The following is a 19,816-nucleotide window of genomic DNA, read 5'->3' as shown; positions in this document are numbered from 1 at the left end:
GTATGCCTGGTGTAAATCTATTGACTCCAATGAACTTTACCCCAGGGAGGAATCAGTCCCATGCGCATCATTCCTACTGCATCCCCAGGTAGCCTGTGCACTTTCTGAAATATATCGCAAAACAGCAAACCTGGGGGGTAGAAATGACAGAGGCAACTGCCACGTATTCAGATGTACCCTGATCGCTACATCCATCCCTGCAGGGATCAGTTATGGAGATATGGGCCCTTGCTCAGGGTATCAAGACCCATCAAATGCTGTAGCACTTTGTGACTCCAGACCTCAAAGTTGAGCTATCATAGATACTGGTCATTCTGACTGGGCAAATCAGCAAAGTAGCACCCCCAGTGATGGTGTATCTCAAGGATCTGTGCTGGCTCCTCTGCTAGTTAACATCTACATTAGAAATTTATGTGACAATTTTGTAGAAATTCATTTATGTTGACAACATCAATCTTGCAGTACAGGGCAATGATCTTACCACAAGTGATGACACCCTGGCCATTGACCTCAACATAATACTTTTAATACTGGACGCTCCACCTCAACACCTCCAAAATCTCAGTACTAGCCTTTCAAGGAAACAACAAAACCACAAAGGAACCACTCAGTGTCACGTTTTGAGGTCAATGGGTCAGAAATGAGCCCTGTCCAAAGTGCTTGGGTGTAACCTTGACCAGAAGCTAGGCTCCTAAAGCTTGTTTGGAAACAATATGTGAAAAGGTAAATAGCAAGGACTAGCCTCATCCAAAAACTTGCGGGCACAACATGCAGTGTTGGTGTCCACACGCTTCAAATAGCAGCTCTGGCACTGGGTACACTCAACTGCAGAATATTGTGCATGGGCAGCTCACATACCAAGTCTTTGGACATGCAGCTTAATGCTGCAATAAAAATTATAACTGGAACATTAAAATCAATGGTTGCCCCCTCTAACACATACACCCACATCCAAAATCCAGAGTACAATTGTGAATACAATCAAACCATGGCCAACTTGAATTTACCAATACATGAGGAGATCCCGAACCTTCCGATGACACACCTAAACTTTTGCAAGCCTTTTGGCAATCAGGGTAAACTCTTTCGGCATCCCCATTCAATCCTAGGGCCACTGGAAAGCATTTTCAGAGAATGCTAATGTCCCAAACACACACCTCCTGGCCGATCCCACAAAAAAACTTTCAGGCTTCAACCTACCCCAGAAACAATGGTCCACATTGAATTATTTCAGAAAATTGCATGGCAGATGCTGTCATCTCTTACACCTCTAGAAGATGAGAGATGATGCACAATGTGACTGTGGATGCCAGTCACAAACTACGAACCATATTGTAAATCAGTGCCCGTTTCAATCATTTGCTGGCCAATCTCAGATTTACACCAAGCCACTTCTGAAGCTGTTTACTAATCTGGATTTGGTTCTTTGAACACTGTTAATCACCTCTTTTACCATACGAAAGAAGAAGGGCTCAGTTCCAATCCTATGGCTGCTGGAAGATCAGAGATAAATGGAGATGCTCAGAAAGATTCATCAGTCCACTCTTCTCGCTACCAAGACACCTCTGTGTTGAAATGTCTTTCACATACCTCCTCTACTAGCAGATATTGAGATGTCAGTTGCTCTGCTGGGCTGTTCAGGGTGCAGTGGTGGGAAGAGCCAGGTCCTAGGTGCAACTGCTCTGAGATATTTCCACCTGTCTAAGCAATCACCACCATGGCTCCCCTGGACAGGGAGTGGATGGCAGGTTCACGGATCCTCAGCACTATTTCTTGTAACTCCTCAGGTCTAGCTTAGCATTTGAAACAAGCCCACATGGGGACACTCGGGTAGGGACTCCCATGACAGAGTCTTGCTCCTCAGATTGCTGGACCAGTGAGAAGGCAGGGGACTGGCTGCATGTGTGTTAACAGTGTTGCTATAAACATGTGACACTGAGGGGACAGATTTCTGTACTGCCTCTGAACACACCTGCCATTTTCTGGCCCAAATATGGGAATGGTGCAGAACATTTGGAACATAAGAACGGCCATACTGAGTCAGACCAAAGGTTCATATAGCCCAGTCTCCTGTATCTCACAGTGGCCAGTGCCCAGTGCTTCAGAGGGAATGAAGAGAACACGGAATCATCAAGTGATCCATCCCCTGTCGCCCATTCCATGGAATGACGTGATAAATTTATTTTGTGTAATTAACAGGCATTTCAGGAGTTAAATCTATTCTGTTGGAGAAGAGTCAACTGGGCCCAGCAGTGTGTGTAACTCTTTTCTGCCCAGTCCGCACCAGACATACACCAAGGAAAGAATTCCATACTTAAATATATGGATAAATGTATAACTTAAGGTTTAATAACTGACAGCACCATGTATAACTATCAATTTAAAGCACTGGGTACAAAACAGGGAACTGGCAAATTTGTTTGGCTACTGGCTTAGGAAGAGAGAGGTTTGTCATGGCTTGTGTGTGTAAGTTCCCCGTGTGGGATCAGACTGTCCGCTGCTGTTTGGCTTTGGTTTCTCTTGCCAGCGCATGCTGTGCCAGCCGCTTCTCTCCGCCCAGCGTAGGCAGCAGTCCCATGGGTTCGTTCATTTCGCCAATGGGGAGGAGCTGGACGTGAGCTGGTGGGGAGCCAGCTTCCTGGTTCGCTTTGGTCGGTTTCATGTCCAGGTGCAACTCCACGATCTCCAGCTTTTGCAGGCTGTTGCTCCCAGTGCCAGGTAAGCTTTCTGGCGGGTCAATGAAGGAGATGACATTCCCAGTACTAATGTCTAATGGCCTGGGTGTCGCAGTGTTCTGGGGGCCCACCAGACTGTTGGGCAGGGTGAACCGGGTGCTGCCGGTGCTGTTTGTGGAGGTCAGGGCAGCGCTGGCCAGAAGAGTGTGCACGGAGGAGGTCACAGCTGGCTCCCTGGTTTCCAGGGCAGCGTCTGCTGGAGGTGTGGATTTGCCGTTTGGCAGCTGACTCTCTTTCTGAGCAAACTCCTTCCGCAGGGCTGCCACCTGCATCTGCAGCAGTTCCCGGTGCTGCCACTCCATCTGCTCAATCTGAATGCAGAGCAAACACATTCAAATTAGGAGGCAAAGCCCACCACCCCCATAGGATACTGCAGTCCCTGCTGGAGTTGGCAGGAGCCATCACTGGCAGATTACATCACGATAAGGATCTTTTAGCAATATAATACCTTTCATCCTAATGGAGGCCAAAGAGCTTTACAAACTATTTATAGGAGTGGTTCCCAAATTGTGGGGGTGCCCCTTTAGGGGGTGTAGAGGAACAACCGGGGGGCATGGCAGGGCCAGAGCCAGCCCCTTTGGGGGGATGGGGAAGGAACCATCCAGGCCCGCTCTGTCTGCAGCTCTGCTCCAGCCCTGGCCACAGCTGCAGCCCCAGTCCACTCCCTGGCCACTGGCCCCTGGCCTTGACTCAGCCACCCAGCTTCTGCTCCAGGCCATGGCTCAGCCACTGGCCCGGTCGCAACTCCACTCCCAGCCCAGATGTGTGTGTGGGGCTGGGAGGTGGGGGGGATGGGGCATGGTCCCATTCCATTACTGGCAAGGGGGGGGCGCAAGAGGAAAAGTTTGGGCGCCACTGGTTTATAAGAATCAATTCACCCATCATACATATGCAGCCCCCTCTGGTGTGGAATAGGACAGCTGTTTAACAGCCGTAGCAATGCTGCACAAAAGCAAAACTGAAAACCTCATCCAATCGAAACAGAAAGGGGAACATAGGGAGGTACTTTAGATTGTAATCACCCAAGTTGGAATTTGAGCAAGATTCTGCTTTAGGCATCTAACTCCTACTGAAATCACCAAAATATCTTTTAGGATCTGGACCTGGGTTAACATTTCTATTATATGAAAAATGTCATGGGACCTTCAGCAGCACAACGCTGGGGCACCAGGTTTAGTAGTGACTCAAAGAGAAGAGCACCACCTGCTGAGTCACTGACATCTCTTCCTATAGCATCTACATTTTCCTTAAACCTCTTCCAAGTACTGAACCCTCCAGCCTTAGCTTGGCATGTGACATCTCAGTCCTGGCTACAGGTTTCAGGACAGGGGAATAGGCAGTCTGACCTAGTGGTTAGAGCGGGAGTAGGGGCCAGACCAGGTCAGATAGGAGGAGGTCAGCGTCTGAGGCAAGCCAGAGGGTAAAACCAGCAGTCACATGTCAGGAAGCAGACAGGACCAGGTGAACAGGTATCTCAGAGGAAGCAGTCCTGAGCAGGGAGAACCCAGTTGTGTGGACAACTTCCGGTTCCTGTGCTTGGGTTAAAATAGAGGCTGGGGACCAATCAGGACCGCCCGTGTTCCACCAATCAGATTTCAGGACTGGGGTCCTCTGTCAGAGTTCAGCTGCTATTCCTGCAGCTGCTAGCAGGTTACTGGGTGGCAGTCAGGACTGCCTAGCTCCTAAGGGCATGTCTCCACGGCAATTAGACTGGCCCAGGGCTGACCCAGGTAAGCTGAATCAGGCTCACGGGGCTCTGGCTAGAACCTGGGCTCTGGGATCCTCCCCACTCGCAGGGTCAGAGTCCAAACGTCTACACCACAGTTAAACAGCCCCTTAGCGCGAGCTGGAGTCATGTGACCAGGGCCAGCCGCAGGTGTCTAACTGCAGTGTAGACATATCATAAGAGCCCTGTGGACCAGGATTCAAGACCTGCGTCCCTGACTTCAGGTGCTACAAAGCAAAGATGCAGCAGGCACCTTTCCCAGAAAGTTTGGCTTTGCCAAGCAGACATAGACCCTGAGACCTTTTAAAAGTCTAAAGTGTTAAGAATAAATGGCAGAAAGAGAACTTTCAAAACTGAGTATAGGGAGGAAGAGGAGAATCCCAACCAATCCCTTGAAAAATATATATTGTGGTACCACAGTTGCCCTGGAAAGAGTCACATGCTGGCACAGAAGGGTGGTCGCATGGTCATGGTTCCTTCTCTCCAGCCAATTCTAATGCATGTCCAGGCTCTACACTCCATGGCAGAACCTGGAGGGCCCTAAAAGCAGCTGGAAATGAGAAAGGGGAGTTAGCCTTGCTGTCTCTGGTCACGGCTGATGCTACATATGGGTGGAAAAGGAAATATTTTCAGAGCCTGGAGCTGCAAAAGAGAGGACGGTCCAAAAGTACAGAGGAAGAGGAGGATGAGGTAGACTGGCAGCACATCCCGGGGAAGAGGAGGAGGATGGCTCACGGGGTTCAGTGGGAGTTAAGTACACTCCAGGAGGTGCTCAATACCTAAATTACTAACACGGGTACTCTGGGTTTTACACTAAATAGCTTTCAATCACTAATGCTGCTTGTTTCCTTAGTGGGACAGCAAAACCAGACTGGGCAGTTTCACTTCCTGATTCAGATGCCCTGGCCCCATGATGCTGAGTTCTCTGACTACAATGGTGCTGTGCTGGTTTTAAATCTGGCACTGTGTTTATATTGTTTAACAAACAAACAATGCATGAAATTCTGTCTGTTCACGTTGTTTTGTGAAAGCATTTACACCCTACAACTGGCATGTTGGGCTCAAAACTACTTGGCACTGCCCCTTTATCAGCATGCCCCAGGGTTTACCCATGAAGCCAGAGTCAAATGGTAACAGCATAAGGTGATCATTCAAGCAGCGAAGGAGAAGAAGGGAGACCTACCATCTTGCTGACTTTCTTCTCCAGGTCATCTGAGGTTTGGTACCGTTTCAGCTCCTCTGCCATGCGGATGTTAGCTTGGACAATGCTGGCAATCTGAAAGAAAGAAAGAAAGAAAGAAAGAAAGAAAAAGAAAGAAAGAAAGAAAAAAGAAAGAACCCACATGGAGGCAGCATGAAAGAGGCACCCTTGATCATAAATAGGAGCTAGGGTCATATCTGGCAGTGGCCAATTCCTTCATGACAAAACACAAGCAAAGCAGGTCAAACCCAATGCAGCAGGCAGCTTGCTGGATACAGAACTCTTTGGTTCCCAATAGCACAAGGCACTATAACAACCGCTACTCTCCCCCACATTTCCATTGCAGCACCATCCTGCTCTGTACTGTGCACTAAGCACAAGCTCCTGCTTTTTATGGAGCCCTAGGGGTTACCTAGACATCAGCGGAGCATAGATCAGGTGGCTACAGTTACCCTCACTGTTCATGTCTGGGGACCTGGGTGCAGTCTTGACTCTGGTAAATGCATTTGAAGACCACCGCTTTGCCCCCACATCCCAAAACACCACATCATTTTATGGTGTTTGCTAGTCCATGTTCAGGAGAAGCCCAGAATTGCAACAGCAGGGAGGGCTGCTGGTCAGGACTGAGGGACAGTGGCAGAGTGACTGGAAAGGAAAAAAGCCTGAATACAGTCAACCCTCTCTCTGCCTGGTCTGTAGCCACTGCTAACACCCCATCATCTCCAGAAGGATTATATATGCACCCAGCAAAAATAGTGGGTGAAATCCCAGCGGGACACAACTCCCACTGATGTCAGTGGGGTCAGGAGTTCACTCAGTATGTTTCCAAAGCCTTTAAGCCAAACGCAAATCAGTACTGAGGCTAAAAGAACAGGAGGACGTGTGGCACCTTAGAGACTAACAAATGTATTAGGGCATAAGCTGTCGTGGGCTACAGCCTACTTCGTCAGCTGCCTAGAATGGAACATACAGTAAGAAGATATAGATATTCATACAGAGAAGGTGGAAGTTGCCATACAAACTGTGAGAGACTAATTAGTTAAGATGAGCTATTATCAGCAGGAGAAAAAAACTTTTGCAGTGATAATCACAATGGCCCATTTAGACAGTTGACAGGAAGGTGTGAGGATACCTAACATGGGGAAATAGATTCAATATGTGTAACGACATATTGAATCTGAGGCTAAGGTGGTCTCTCTTCACGTCGATAGCAGCACACTGGGATGGATAACCCCAAGGGCTCTGAGTGCTTTAGCCAGGTGGGAGTTGACTCTGACTCCCAATGCCATTTGGAGTCTGATAGTGTCTGGAACTCCCATGTGTCTGCCCCCAAAGTTTCACTGCTGTGGGGACAGTAGTTTGTGGGTGACATGATATTGGGGGAGAAATAGGACACATCTGTGACCCTGCATGCTAGGCCTGATGCAGTCTCCTCTCTCCCTGCAAGCTCAGGAAGGAGCAAGCTGCCTCTGCTTCACATCCCACCTACCATGGGCTAAGCAGGGAGGCTTTTGGGGAGATAGAGGGAGGTAGAAAGTGACCAGGAGGACGATACAAGAGGAAAAGGGGTGTACACAAGTAACTTCTTTAAATCTTCCATCTTCTTTCATATTCAGGTGAGATCCTTTCACATTTGGGTCTGAAATGTTACTGGGCAAGAATGAAAGCATGCATTGAAATCAGTGGTATGGACAGGGCTTCTGTTCGTCAGGGGTTATTAATTTCAGTTTTCAATTTTTGAGTTCTATGTAGATCTTTAAAAATCAGGAGGGTTCAGGCTTCCTCTTTGCATACACTGTCATGAGTAATGTATATACAGCAATGAGTAATCGCTTTGTAATGTTCCCTAGTACGCTTTACAGTAGTAGTGTTTCAAAAGAAGACCTTAAAGCACACTCAGGAACCTTTAGTGCACATAAGCAGGGTCTATGCGGACTAATTAATGCATAACACATTAGTGCTCTTCAAAAATCACAACCTCAGAGAGCACGTTATTACTCCATGTAGACAAGCCCTTAGATACAAGTAACCATTTCCAGTGTTTTTCTGGTGGTTTGTTGGATAAATACCAATTTCAGTTTGCTGGTATTGGGGGTATTTTGTTGGTCTTTAGCAGTTAAAACCAAAAGTCAGAAGCCTGAGATATGGAGGAGGGTGAAGGATGAGCCACATTGCTTCAGGTACCCTTTTTTAGAGTAGTCTGGAGAACTCAGGCACCGTGACTGCAGGACTCAGCAAGGCAGACTGTATGTTAAATTAACTGGATGTATTCTCCAGCAGCCTTGCTTTCTGCCCCCTTCCTCTACAAGGTTTCCAAAGCTGAGTTCCCCTCTCTTCTCCCCACCCCATGGCAGAAAATCAAAACCATTTGGGCTGTAGGACAAGCAGTCCCCAGTTACTGTTCTCTCAGCCTTCCTGGGTTGCAGATTTCCAAACTTGATGGGATATCAGAGGCAGCCTCGGACCTCCAGAGTGGTCCGGTGGGAGCATATAGATTGCCATTCCATAGACCAGCCTGCGTGGATCACCCAGAATGTTGCCCCCAGCTCACCCAAGCAGACAGACCTGAAAAGATTGTCCTGGAGTCAGGTCTCCTCCATGAAAGCTCTGCTGAGCTGCTTCTCTCCCAAGTGCAGTTGTTGCTTCCCCAGTGAGATTTCACACCTGAAGAACTGCTGCCACAGCCCTTCAGGGTGCCTGTCATGGAGGCCCTGCGCCCTGTATAAACTCTCAGGAGGCCCATCCAGCTGTGCTGCAGACCCTGATGCATGCTCCATGAGGCCACACTCCTGCTCTGCACCTACCTGTTCCTTTAGCTGCAGGATCTCTGCCCGAAGCTTCTGTTCCATCTCCTTCTTCTCCTCCAGCAGCTGCTGGTTCTGCTGGTGTAGCTCAATCAGTTGTTTCTTCAGCAAGTTCTGATCCAGCCCCTCACAGGGCTGGGGGAGAAGGAGAGGGAGAAAGAGGTCCCTTAAGTGTAGCAGTGAAAGGAGAGGGCAAGGGAACATGCAGTGGAGAATCCTGCTCTAGCACCAGATCCTCAAGTCTGACTTCCTGCTCCTGAAGTGGCATTCAGGACCCACATTGATTGCTTTGGGTCCTGTCTATGGCAGGTGCCAAGTCAGCAGGCAGCTTGACTGGGTCTGGGAAGAACAGAAAGGTGGGACGGGGCTAGTGTGCCCAAGCTAAGTTTTAGTAGAAATGTGAATTGGTCATTAATCCCAAGTGCTGCTACTGTTAAGGGATGAGAAAGGAGAAAATCAGAGGGCGACAAAGGGTCATGAAGGGGAGGCAAAACTCTGCTATTGTGTAGTCTCAAAACCACTGTTGCACCACCAGACTAATGTGCAGTGGCCCCGAGCCCGGTCTAAGGCTTGCAAGCATCATGTGTAATACATTTAGACAATTGTATAAGGCACCTTCTCCCCACCTGGCCTTCAGCAGCAGACATAGGGGTGCTGCAGGGAAACAGAAAGAACAACCTCTAATCAAGTCAAAGCCCTTTAATCTCCACATTTTGTCCTCCTTTTATTCTTGGCAAGTCTTGGCAAAACTCACACCCTCCCCGATCAGGGATTTATGTCCAGGCCAAGAAGGAAGCCATTTGAGTGGAATTATCTAAGCCCTGAGAAGCAATCAGCATGAACTCCTGGCTGCTCAAACACTCCTTCTGACCCTCCAAAGAAAACCTTCCACAGAAATTTGATACAGATGAATATTACAGGTTTAAAATCCTTCCTTAACATTTCTTCTGGCCACAGTGCCCAGAGCACACCAATGGCCTTGACTGACAGAGGAGGAAGATGGGGAAAGGAAAAACCATCTACTATAGGTCAAAAAGGCTTCTCCCCCACCTTGCGGGAGGGACCACTGGACTTGGGATACAAATGAATTCGGGGGACAACTAAAGAATAACAGGATCTGGAGTGAAGGTCACAGGTTCAGAACTAGGGATCCAGAGAGGGACACTGAGCAGAGAACCCCGGACAGCTCACTGCTCCTTGAAGCTGTCTAGGGAGCCAGCAGACGCCGCCCAGAGGAACACTGCCCGGGTGCGTGAGACCAGGGAGGAATGGAAATAGGTCCCACAGTCGCAGAGCACCTACCTGTCCAGTATGCTCCTCCTAGTATTGTAGATGGCTACACCTCCCACACTGCAACTTGAGACCATTACTCCATTATTCCTTGTTCTGTCATCTGCTACCACTGAGAACAGTCTCCAGCGAACAGCAGAGAGGCTAACAGAGGGAGTTTGACTGGGGTCTGTCCAAGAGGAGCTACGCTAAGTGCTGCATTGGGGGGCTGTTTGGGAGCTGGGATGGGTGGTGAGTGTCTGTTGCGGGGACAGTTTGTCAGTTTGACCATGTGCTTGATTGTTTGAAAAGTGTGAATTGGGAGTGCTTTGTTCCAGGTGGGCCTTGAGTGGGCCTGATTGTTATAAAAAGGCAGCCAGTTGCGAACCAGTGGAGCAGCGAACAGCAGAGAGGCTAACAGAGGGAGTTCGCCTGGGGAGAGCCCATTGAGGCTTTCATCTTACAGGCTTCTCTGAGTAGTAACTGCAACAGCTGAGGAAGCTCGTAGAAGAAAGGTAATAAGGATGGTGAGCAATCAGCTGTTGTGACCTGCACAGGATGTGCCATGTTTGTCTTTCTTCCACAGGACAGAAACGACTTTGTCTGTACAAAGTGAAAGCTGGTCTCCACATTGGAAGAAAAGGTTCAATGACGGGAGAAACAAGTATCAACCCTGCACTGCATAAGAGAAAATGAAGATTTCCTGGACAGACATCAGGATATGCTTCTAGAGACACAACATTCTGAAGATTCAGAGCAGGCTGCGCAGCAGGGACAGAAGGACGGTGAAGAAAATTGGCAGCATGTGACCTCCAGAAAAGAAAGAGGAGCGTCCTTGTACCAGCAACGCAGATACAGGTGAGCAACCATTTTCATGTTTCTCCACAGGTACTAATGCGAAGAGTGGACTAGGTGATACATCTGAGGGAAGGGAATAGAAGGACACTCCACTGATTGGAAGGCATGAGATGCCCTGTCCCTGGGATGGGGTTCCACGACCACCAGTCCGAGAAGTCTGCTGCTTGCCAGGAGCTAGGATTCACGATGTGACGGAGAGACTGCCGAGACTCATCAAGCCCTCAGATCGCTACCCCTTCCTGCTTCTCCACGTGGGCACCAATGATACTGCCAAGAATGACCTTGAGCAGATCACTGCAGACTACGTGGTTCTGGGAAGAAGGTTAAAGGAGTTTGAGGCACAAGTGGTGTTCTCGTCCATCCTCCCCGTGGAAGGAAAAGGCCCAGGTACAGACCTTTGAATCGTGGAAGTCAACGAATGGCTACGCAGGTGGTGTCAGAGAGAAGGCTTTGGATTCTTTGGCCACGGGATGGTGTTCCAAGAAGGAGGAGTGTGAGGCAGAGATGGGCTCCACCTAACGAAGAGAGGGAAGAGCATCTTCGCAAGCAGGCTGGCTAACCTAGTGAGGAGGGCTTTAAACTAGGTTCACTGGGGGAAGGAGACCAAAGCCCTGATGTAAGTGGGGAAATGGGATACCAGGAGGAAGCACGAGCAGGATAGCGCAAAAAGGGAGGACTCCTGCCTCATACTGAGAAAGTGGGATGATCAGCAAGTTATCTTAAGAGCCTATATACCAGTGGTCCCCAACCTTTCTGTGGCCAAGAGCACATTGATGCCTTCAGAAGGGCGTGGCGGGCGGCAATGCTTCTTGGCGGCATTTCGGTGGCAACGCTTCTCCAGTGGCCGCACTCCTCGCGGCATTTCGGTGGCAGATTCTCCGCCGGAATCGCTCATTGGTGGCATGTTCTCCGGCAGATGCACTCCTCTCCTCTTCGTTCCTTGGCAATGGCGGGCACACATAAATGTCCCGGCGGGTTCCATGGTGCCCGCAGGCACCACATTGGGGACCACTGCTATACAAAAATGCAAGAAGCCTGGGAAACAAGCAGGGAGAACTGGAAGTTCTGGCACAGTCAAGGAATTATGATGTGATTGGAATAACAGAGACTTGGTGGGATAACTCACATGACTGGAGTACTGTCGTGAATGGATATAAACTGTTCAGGAAGGACAGGCAGGGCAGAAAATGTGGGGGAGCTGCACTGTATGTAAGGGAGCAATATGACTGCTCAGAGCTCCGGTATGAAGCTGCAGAAAAACCTGAGAGTCTCTGGATTAAGTTTAGAAGTGTGAGCAACAAGGATGATGTTGTGGTGGGAGTCTGCTATAGACCACCGGACCAGGTGGATGAGGTAGACGAGGCTTTCTTCAGGCAACTAATAGAAGTTACTAGATGACAGGCCCTGGTTCTCATAGGGGACTAGACTGTTTTCAGTGGTAGCAGATGACAGAACAAGGAGTAATGGTCTCAAGTTGCAGTGGGGGAGGTTTAGGTTGGATATTAAGAAAAACTTTTTCACTAGGAGGGTGGTGAAGCACTGGAATGGGTTACCTAGGAAAGTGGTGGAATCTCCTCCCTTAGAGGTTTTTAAGGTCAGGCTTGACAAAGCCCAGGCTGGGATGATTTAGTTGGGGATTGGTCCTGTTTTGAGCAGTGGGTTAGACTAGATGACCTCCCGAGGTCCCTTCCAACCCTGATATTCTATGATTCTAGATCCATCCTCTTTGGAACCCCCTTTCGGGTAGTTGAAAGCAGCTATCAAATCCCCCCTCAATCTTCTCTTCTGCAGACTAAATAATCCCAGTTCCCTCAGCCTCTCCTCATAAATCATGTGCTCCAACCCCCTAATCATTTTTGTTGCCCTCCGCTGGACGCTTTCCAATTTTTCCACATCCTTGTAGTGTGGGGCCCAAAACTGGACACAGTACTCCAGATGAGGCCTCACCAAGGCCGAATAGAGGGGACTGATCATGTCCCTCGATCTGCTGGCAATGCCCCTACTTATACAGTCCAAAATGCCGTTAGCCTCCTTGGCAACAAGGGCACACTGTTGACTCATATCCAGCTTCTCGTCCACTGTAATCTCTAGGTCCTTTTCTGCACAACTGCTGCCTAGCCACTCGGTCCCTAGTGTGTAGCAGTGCATGGGATTCTTCCGTCCTAAGTGCAGGACTCTGCACTTGTCCTTGTTGAACCTCATCCGATTTCTTTTGGCTCAATCCTCTAATTTGTCTAGGTCCCTCTGTATCCTATCCCTACCCTCCAGTGTATCTACCTCTCCTCACAGTTTAGTGTCATCTGCAAACTTGCTGAGGGTGCAGTCCACGCCATCCTCTGGATCATTAATGAAGATATTGAACAAAAGCAGCTCCAGGACCGACCTTGGGGCACTCTGCTTGATACCGGCTGCCAACTAGACATGGAGCCATTGATCACTATCCATTGAGCCTGACAATCTAGCCAGCTTTCTGTCCACCTTATAGTCCCTTCATCCAGCCCACACTTCTTTAACTTGCTGGCAAGAATACTGTGGGAGACGTATCAAAAGCTTTGCTAAAGTCAAGGAATAACACATCCACTGCTTTCCCCTCATGCACAGAACCAGTTATCTCATCATAGAAGGCAATTAGATTAGTCAGGCATGACTTGCCCTTGGTGAATCCATGCTGACTATTCCTGATCACTTTCCTCTCCTCTAAGGGCTTCAGAATTGATTCCTTCAAGACCTGCTCCACGATTTTTGGCCTGTAGTTCCCCGGATCTTCCTCCTTCCCTTTTTTAAAGATGGGCACTACATTAGCCTTTTTCCAGTCATCCGGGACCTCCCCCGATTGCCATGGGTTTTCAAAGGTAATGGCCAATGGCTCTGCAATCACATCCGCCAACTGCTTTTGCATCCTCGGATGCAGTGCATCCAGCCCCATGGACTTGTGCTCGTCCAGCTTTTCTAAATAGAACCTGAACCACTTCTTTCTCCACAGAGGGCTGGTCACCTTCTCCCCATGCTGTGCTGCTCAGTGCAGTAGTCTGGGAGCTGACCTTGTTCATGAAGACAGAGGCAAAAAAAGCATTGAGTACATTGGCTTTTTCCACATCCTCTGTCACTAGGTTGCCTCCCTCATTCAATAAGGGGCCCACACTTTCCTTGACTTTCTTCTTGTTGCTAACATACCTGAAGAAACCCTTCTAGTTACTCTTAACATCCCTTGCTAGCTGCACCTCCAAGTGTGATTTGGCCTTCCTGATTTCACTCAGGAAAAAAAAGTTGTAGGAGTTTACATCAATACTGGAGTGGCCTGTATTAATTGTTAGAATCTTTGCGGGCCCCCACCTTCCGCACTCGGAATGCTAAAGAGGGGAATCAGCTTTGACAGGGGTGAACCGTGCCAGGTACATGCCCATCCTCAAGACTTCAACCGATATCCCCAGGGGGCTGTGGGACTAGGATGGAATAGAGGCTGACATACTGGGGTTCCTCACCCCCTACAGGTGGTAGATAGTCCTGCCACTTGGTATCAGGGCGGGACACAAGGGTGAGGAAGTGAAACACGTGGAGTACAAGCATGTAAAGTTGGTCCAGTGGCATGGTTCAGAAGCGAACTGGCTGCAGGGTATGCAGCCAGCTTGGGTTATGGAAGGGAGGGGACTTGGGGTGGGGTCTCACGGGACAGGGGCCTGATGAAAATATCCAGAGGGTTGGGGGTGAGGGGAGCACCCTCTCGCAGGACCTGCTCAAGGAAAACCCAAGAGGTGAGCAACAAGGCATCCCCCACATCCTCGTGTATGTGCAGTGGGGTCTGAAGGGTGGAGAGCCTCATGCGCCGACTGAGCAGTCGGGAATCCACCCAGTCCCCCCGTCTTAGTCCAGGAGGTCTCAGATTCTGATGGTTTCTGCCAGGACCAGCCTCCGTCGCACAGAGGGGGACTCTGCCACCTGCACACATAGGTTGGATTGTGCAGCAGGGCTCCCAAGCAGGTCTGCCCCCTCGGTGGCCACAACAGACCTGGTTGCCGAGAACAGCTTCCAGGTCTGGAGGACGTCCTGGTACAAGGTTGGCAGCTCGGAGAGGTCTCGCAGAAGACCCCTTGGGTGGAGAAAAAAGAGCTGCCGGTCGTATCGGAGCCCTCGGAGGCGGCGGCGGAAGGCGCGTGCACCAGTGTGCTCCTCACCAAACTACCTGCACTGTGAAGGAGCCTCTGCAGGGCCTGGAGGCAGAAGACATGGACCTGGCTGTGGAGGCAGACCAGGCCCTGTCCTCCCTCCTTCAGGGGAGACTCAGAACCCTGCAAAGACCCAGTGCAGCCCCAGTCAGAACGAACTCCAGCGCTACACTCTGGAGCCAGGCCAGGATCCCCAGGGCCGGGTTCAGGGTGTTGAGCCAGTGCCAGAGCATGGACAGGTCTAGTTGGTTCAGCACCAGCACCCTCCCACACAGGGAGAGGCACCAGAGTAGTCCTGTCCATCTCCACAGCCACTCACCTCACCCTGGCCACCAAATCCCGCAGTTCTCTGGCAAAGAAGGATGCGTGGCAGAAAGGTAAACGCTGAGATACAGCAGTGACCCGCACTTCACCACATGGCTTGAAGTGCGGGTGAAGTAGATGGTCTGGCAGGCCTGCACCCGCATCAGGTTGCCTGGGTCCTGGACCACAGGAAGCACATCATTGGCATATGCCGACAGGACCAGCCGCAACTCTGGCTCTCAAAGCACCAACCCCATCAACCTCCAGAGGAGGAGACAGAGGAAGGGCTTGATTTCCAGAGAATATAGCTGGCCTGACTACAGACACCCCTGACATAACCCTCAGCCGAAGCTGACCGGCTTGGTCAGGGTCCAGTTGAGCTTGACCAAGCACTCCGCAGAGGCATACAGCACCTGGAGAAAACCCACGAATGGGGGCCTGAAGCCGAATGCCCTTAGAGTGCCCAGAAGATACCCGTGGTCCATCCTGTTGAACACCTTCTCCTGGTCCAGGGACAGGAGGGTGAATGACAGACCATCCCTATACACAAGCTCCAAGAGGTCCCAGACCAAGTACAAATTATCGAAGATGGTATGGCCCAGGACGGCGTAGGTCTGGTCAGGATGGACCACATCCACCAGCATGGACCCCAGCTGCAGCGAGATGGCCTTCACTACAACTTTGTAGTCTGTGCTGAGAAACGAGACGGGACACCAGTTCCAAAGGTCACGGTGGTCCCCTTCTTGGGTAGGAAGGTGAGCACAGCTCGCCTGCACGACAGAGGGAGGACCACACTCCCCAAGGACTCGGCCCAGATGGTGACAAGGTCTGGGCTGAGGACATCCCAGAGCACACGGTAGAACTCCATGGTCAGCCTGTCCAGGCCCGGAGATTTATTGGTGGGCATGAGACAGAGGGCTTCCAAGAACTCGGCCAGAGTGAGAGGTAACTCCAGCCGGCCCCGGTCGCCACGCTGACCATTGGAAGTTTGTTCCAGAGCACCCTACAAGTGTTGGTATTGGTCGGATCCTGGAGAAGAGGTTAGCGTAGAAGGCCCTGGCCCTTCCATGCATCTCCTCGGGTCTGTGAGTGGGGGTGCCATCCTCTGCCAAAAGGCAGGTGACCTGCTTTTTAATCTCCCTCTTTTTCTCCAGGGCATAGAAGAAGCGGGAGCTGCGATCCATCTCCTGAAGGAGACGGATGTGTGATTGAACGAACGCGCCCCGGGTCCAATGGTCCTCCAGGGCCCAGAGCTCTTCCCGTTTCTCCCGGCACGCTTCGCAGAGGGATGCATCCCCAGGGCGGTGGCCAGACACCTCTCCAGCTCCAAGACCTCCCGCTCCAACTGCTCTAACTGCATCTCTCGGCCAGCTGGTGCCCCGGGTGTAGTCGTAGCAGAAGAGCTGGGCGCGCACCTTCCCCACATATCACCACTGCGGACCGAAAGAAAGGCGCACCGCTGTCCCCGCTAGGCCAGCCAAAACTCCCAGAAGGACACCACGAAGCCCACATCCTCCAGAAAACTATTGTTGAAATGCCAATAGGCCAGCCCCAGCCTCTCTGGAGTAAGAGAGGCCATCAGGGACACCAAATGGTGATCCAAGAACAGATCGGGCCGAACTCTGGAGGAGTGAGCCTGTGCTAGATGGAAACATGATAGATAAATGCGGTCCAGCCGGGAGCGGCATGACCCATTGACCTCCATAGGTAAGGGTGATATTGTTAGCTGGGTAGTGGTCGCACCAGACATCCACCAGGGAGTGATGGTCGACGATCTCCCTTAGGATGCCTGCGGCGGCCTGGCTGCTCCCGAGCCCAGAGCAAGCCCGGTCCTCAAGGGTGGTATTAAAATCCCCGACCAGAACCAGGCACTCACGAGGATCCAAGGTGTCGAGGAAGGCAGACGCCTGCCAATAGAAACGCACCCGCACTGGGCCTGAGTTTGGGGCGTAGACGTTGACCAAGTTCAACGTCAGCCCCTCCATACAGATCCAGAGGTGCAGCAGGCAACCAGGCATGACCTTGGTGACCTTCAGCACCTCAGGCCGTAGGTCAGGGAGAACAGGGTGGCCACCCCAGCAAATGAGTGCTGAGGAGCTAAAGTACACCCCATCCCCCAACTCCAGGCACCAACTAGCCTCGGCGGCTGGATCCGTGTGGGTCTCCTACAGGAAAATCACAGAGTATCCTCCCTCCCAAAGAAAGGAGAGCACCTGGCACCTGTGGAGACCCACCCTACAGCCCTGGGTGTTTAAGGTGGCAAAGATGGTTGGTTTCATAGTGAGGGCTGGGGAGGATCCTTGCAGGCAGGGGTGTCAGCAGGCCTCGCAACAATCCGTGAATGACCCCAAAAGCCAGCAGGGAGTCACAGAAGTTGCGGGCCTGCTGGTAGGGCCATGATGTCTGCCTCTCGGTCCCCTCCCCTCCTCCAAAATGGCCTTCATGGTCTAGAGGACGAGATGGAAGTCCCCACAGCCCTGGAGAGTGAGCTGCACCTTACCCTTGAAACCAAGGGTTTCCACCAGGAAGCGGCACGGCTCATCCCACAGTGTAGCAAGGGACGGGGTCACGGACCTGTGATCATCCTCTGGCTGGGCCCCTGTGATGACCCCATGGCCCACAGAGATGGGCAAACAGGGGGCAGATCCCTGGCCACGGCACCTGTACGGTGGGCCATGCAACCCGTCCCCATCCCTGGCAAGGGAGAGATGAGGTGGAGGGAAGAGAGCAGCCCCTAAAGGGTCGGGGAAGGGAGACACAAAAAACCACCCCCTGAGGGTCGGTCCGAACAAAGGGGAAACGAGGACAACCCCCGGGTGGCAGCAGTATGGGAGGTAGAGGGGAAGAAGGCGGGCAACGTGTCAGAGGCAGAAGCAGGGCTGGGACCAGCAATGGGATCAGGAGCTGGGGCAGAAGCGGGGTAAGGATCCCCAGCAGCTAAGCTACAGGGGTGCGGCATCTCTCGATCGGAGTCAGGGGCTGAGGATATGGGAGGGGGGCCCTCAATGATGCCCAGGTCCGGGCACTGCAATGAGCACAGCACCCGCAACCAGGGCATGGGCATGATGGCATCAGCAGTAGAGCCCCCAACTGGGAGGGGAGGCTGCCGCTCCACCTTAGAGTGGGGGCACCCAAGGGCTCGGACCCCATCCACTCAGCACCACCCGTCACCACTAGGTGTATAAATTATGGGAGTCTTTGAGTTGAGAATCTAACCATAGTTGGAAAATTTCTTATCAAGTAGCAGTCAAGCCCTGCCCCAAGGGCCAGAGCCCCTAGACTTCTGATTGCCCTGCCTTGCCCAGAGGGCTCGGGCCCCGAGACTCCTGATTATTGCTAGGCCCTGCCAAGGGGACAGGGCTACAGACTGGTGCTTTGCTAGTTCCCTTGCTAGTTAACTTCGACCACTGTGACATAGTGAGACAGAGTGGCCTCCCGCTGAGCCTGAGGGGGGATAAGAGCCAACGCATTACACAGTTCATAGCAATAAACACTGTCCTATGCATGCTTGCCTCACCCTTTGACTAAAACTACTGCCCTGTATTTCCAAGCTCCTCATGTACAAGGCATGAAATGTGTATCCAGGCAGGCTCTGACTGCGTTGCGGTGGTACTTATATGGCACTGTGACTTCGTATCTGATCACCAAACAATCCTTATCTCACAACCCTGCTCAGGTCCATTTTTACAGATAGGGAATCAAGGCAGAGAGACTATGTGATTTTCCCTAGGTCACACATGGTGTCTGTGATGGAGCAGAGATGTGAATCCAGGTCTCCCAAGGCCCAGCCTAGTACCCTAACCACTGGGCCATCCTTCCTCTGACTGTCCTGCTATAATTCCAGCTCCCTTCTTACCTGCACTGCCACAGAATTGTCTCCTTCTTCAAAGATGATGTTGCCACTGTCTCCATCAGGATCCATCAGCACCAGGGTCTGATGGTGGGAAGGATGAGGAGGAGGTGCTGAGCCCCGCCATCTGCTCCACTCCCAGCATGATCCTGCTGTTGAAACTGCTGTCCTTTGAAAAGAGAAGACAGAGTGAGATGCTGCCCTGGTAGTGTGCTAGGGACAGAATATGCACTCTGGGGACTCAGCACAAGGTGTACTGGCTTAAAGAGGATGTTCAAGAAGGAGGCTGATAAACTGGAGAGGGTTCCAAGAAGAGCTACAAGAATGATTAAAGGATTAGAAAACCTGCCTTATAGAGATAGATGCAAAGATCTCCATCTATTTAGTTTAATAAGGAGAAAGTTAAGGGATGACTTGGTCACAGTCTATAAGTACCTACATGGGGAACAAATATTTTATAATGGGCTCTTACTGAGAAAGGTCTAATGTGATCCAGTGGCTAGAAGTTGAAGCTAGACAAATTCAGATTGGAAATAAGGTGTAACTGTTTAACAATGAGAATAATTAGCCACTGGAACAATTTACCAATGATCCTGGTGGATTCTCCATCACTGACCATTTTTAAATCAAGATTAGATGTTTTTCTAAACAATCTGCTTGGGGAATTATGTTTGGGAGGTTCTGTGGCCTGCGTGATACAGAAGGTCAGACTAGATGATCACAATGGTCCCTTCTAGCTTGGAATCTATGAAGAAATTATGCACTCCAGGGAGATAGATAAATTGCTCCCTCTCATCCTTGCAGCCAGCAGGAACTCGACATTGCTCATATGCACAAAGATAGCTCTAAAGTTGGTTTTGTCTTGTGTTCTGAAGGCTCCGAGAATCTTGCCCATTCTGATCTCGGC

At 50.9% G+C, this 19,816-nt stretch overlaps 1 protein-coding gene across 1 annotated transcript in view; it reads right to left on the bottom strand.

Moving 5' to 3' along the window:
• Positions 1-2,321: 2,321 nt before the first annotated feature.
• The window catches only part of LOC119843809, a 60,590-nt gene continuing 43,095 nt past the window's right edge, over positions 2,322-19,816 (bottom strand). The window contains exons 7-9 of the mRNA XM_043498364.1: positions 8,467-8,601; positions 5,645-5,737; positions 2,322-3,046 (exon numbers count right to left, since the gene is read on the bottom strand). Coding sequence (XP_043354299.1) covers positions 2,486-3,046; positions 5,645-5,737; positions 8,467-8,601 — 789 coding nt within the window. The 3' untranslated portion in view covers positions 2,322-2,485. The remainder of the gene's footprint in view (positions 3,047-5,644; positions 5,738-8,466; positions 8,602-19,816) is intronic.

This window comes from Dermochelys coriacea, chromosome 15, assembly GCF_009764565.3.
Source record: "Dermochelys coriacea isolate rDerCor1 chromosome 15, rDerCor1.pri.v4, whole genome shotgun sequence".
NCBI lineage: Eukaryota > Metazoa > Chordata > Testudines > Dermochelyidae > Dermochelys > Dermochelys coriacea.
The sequence above is the reverse complement of the archived record's forward strand: the minus strand, read 5'-3'. Positions and strand labels throughout refer to the sequence as shown.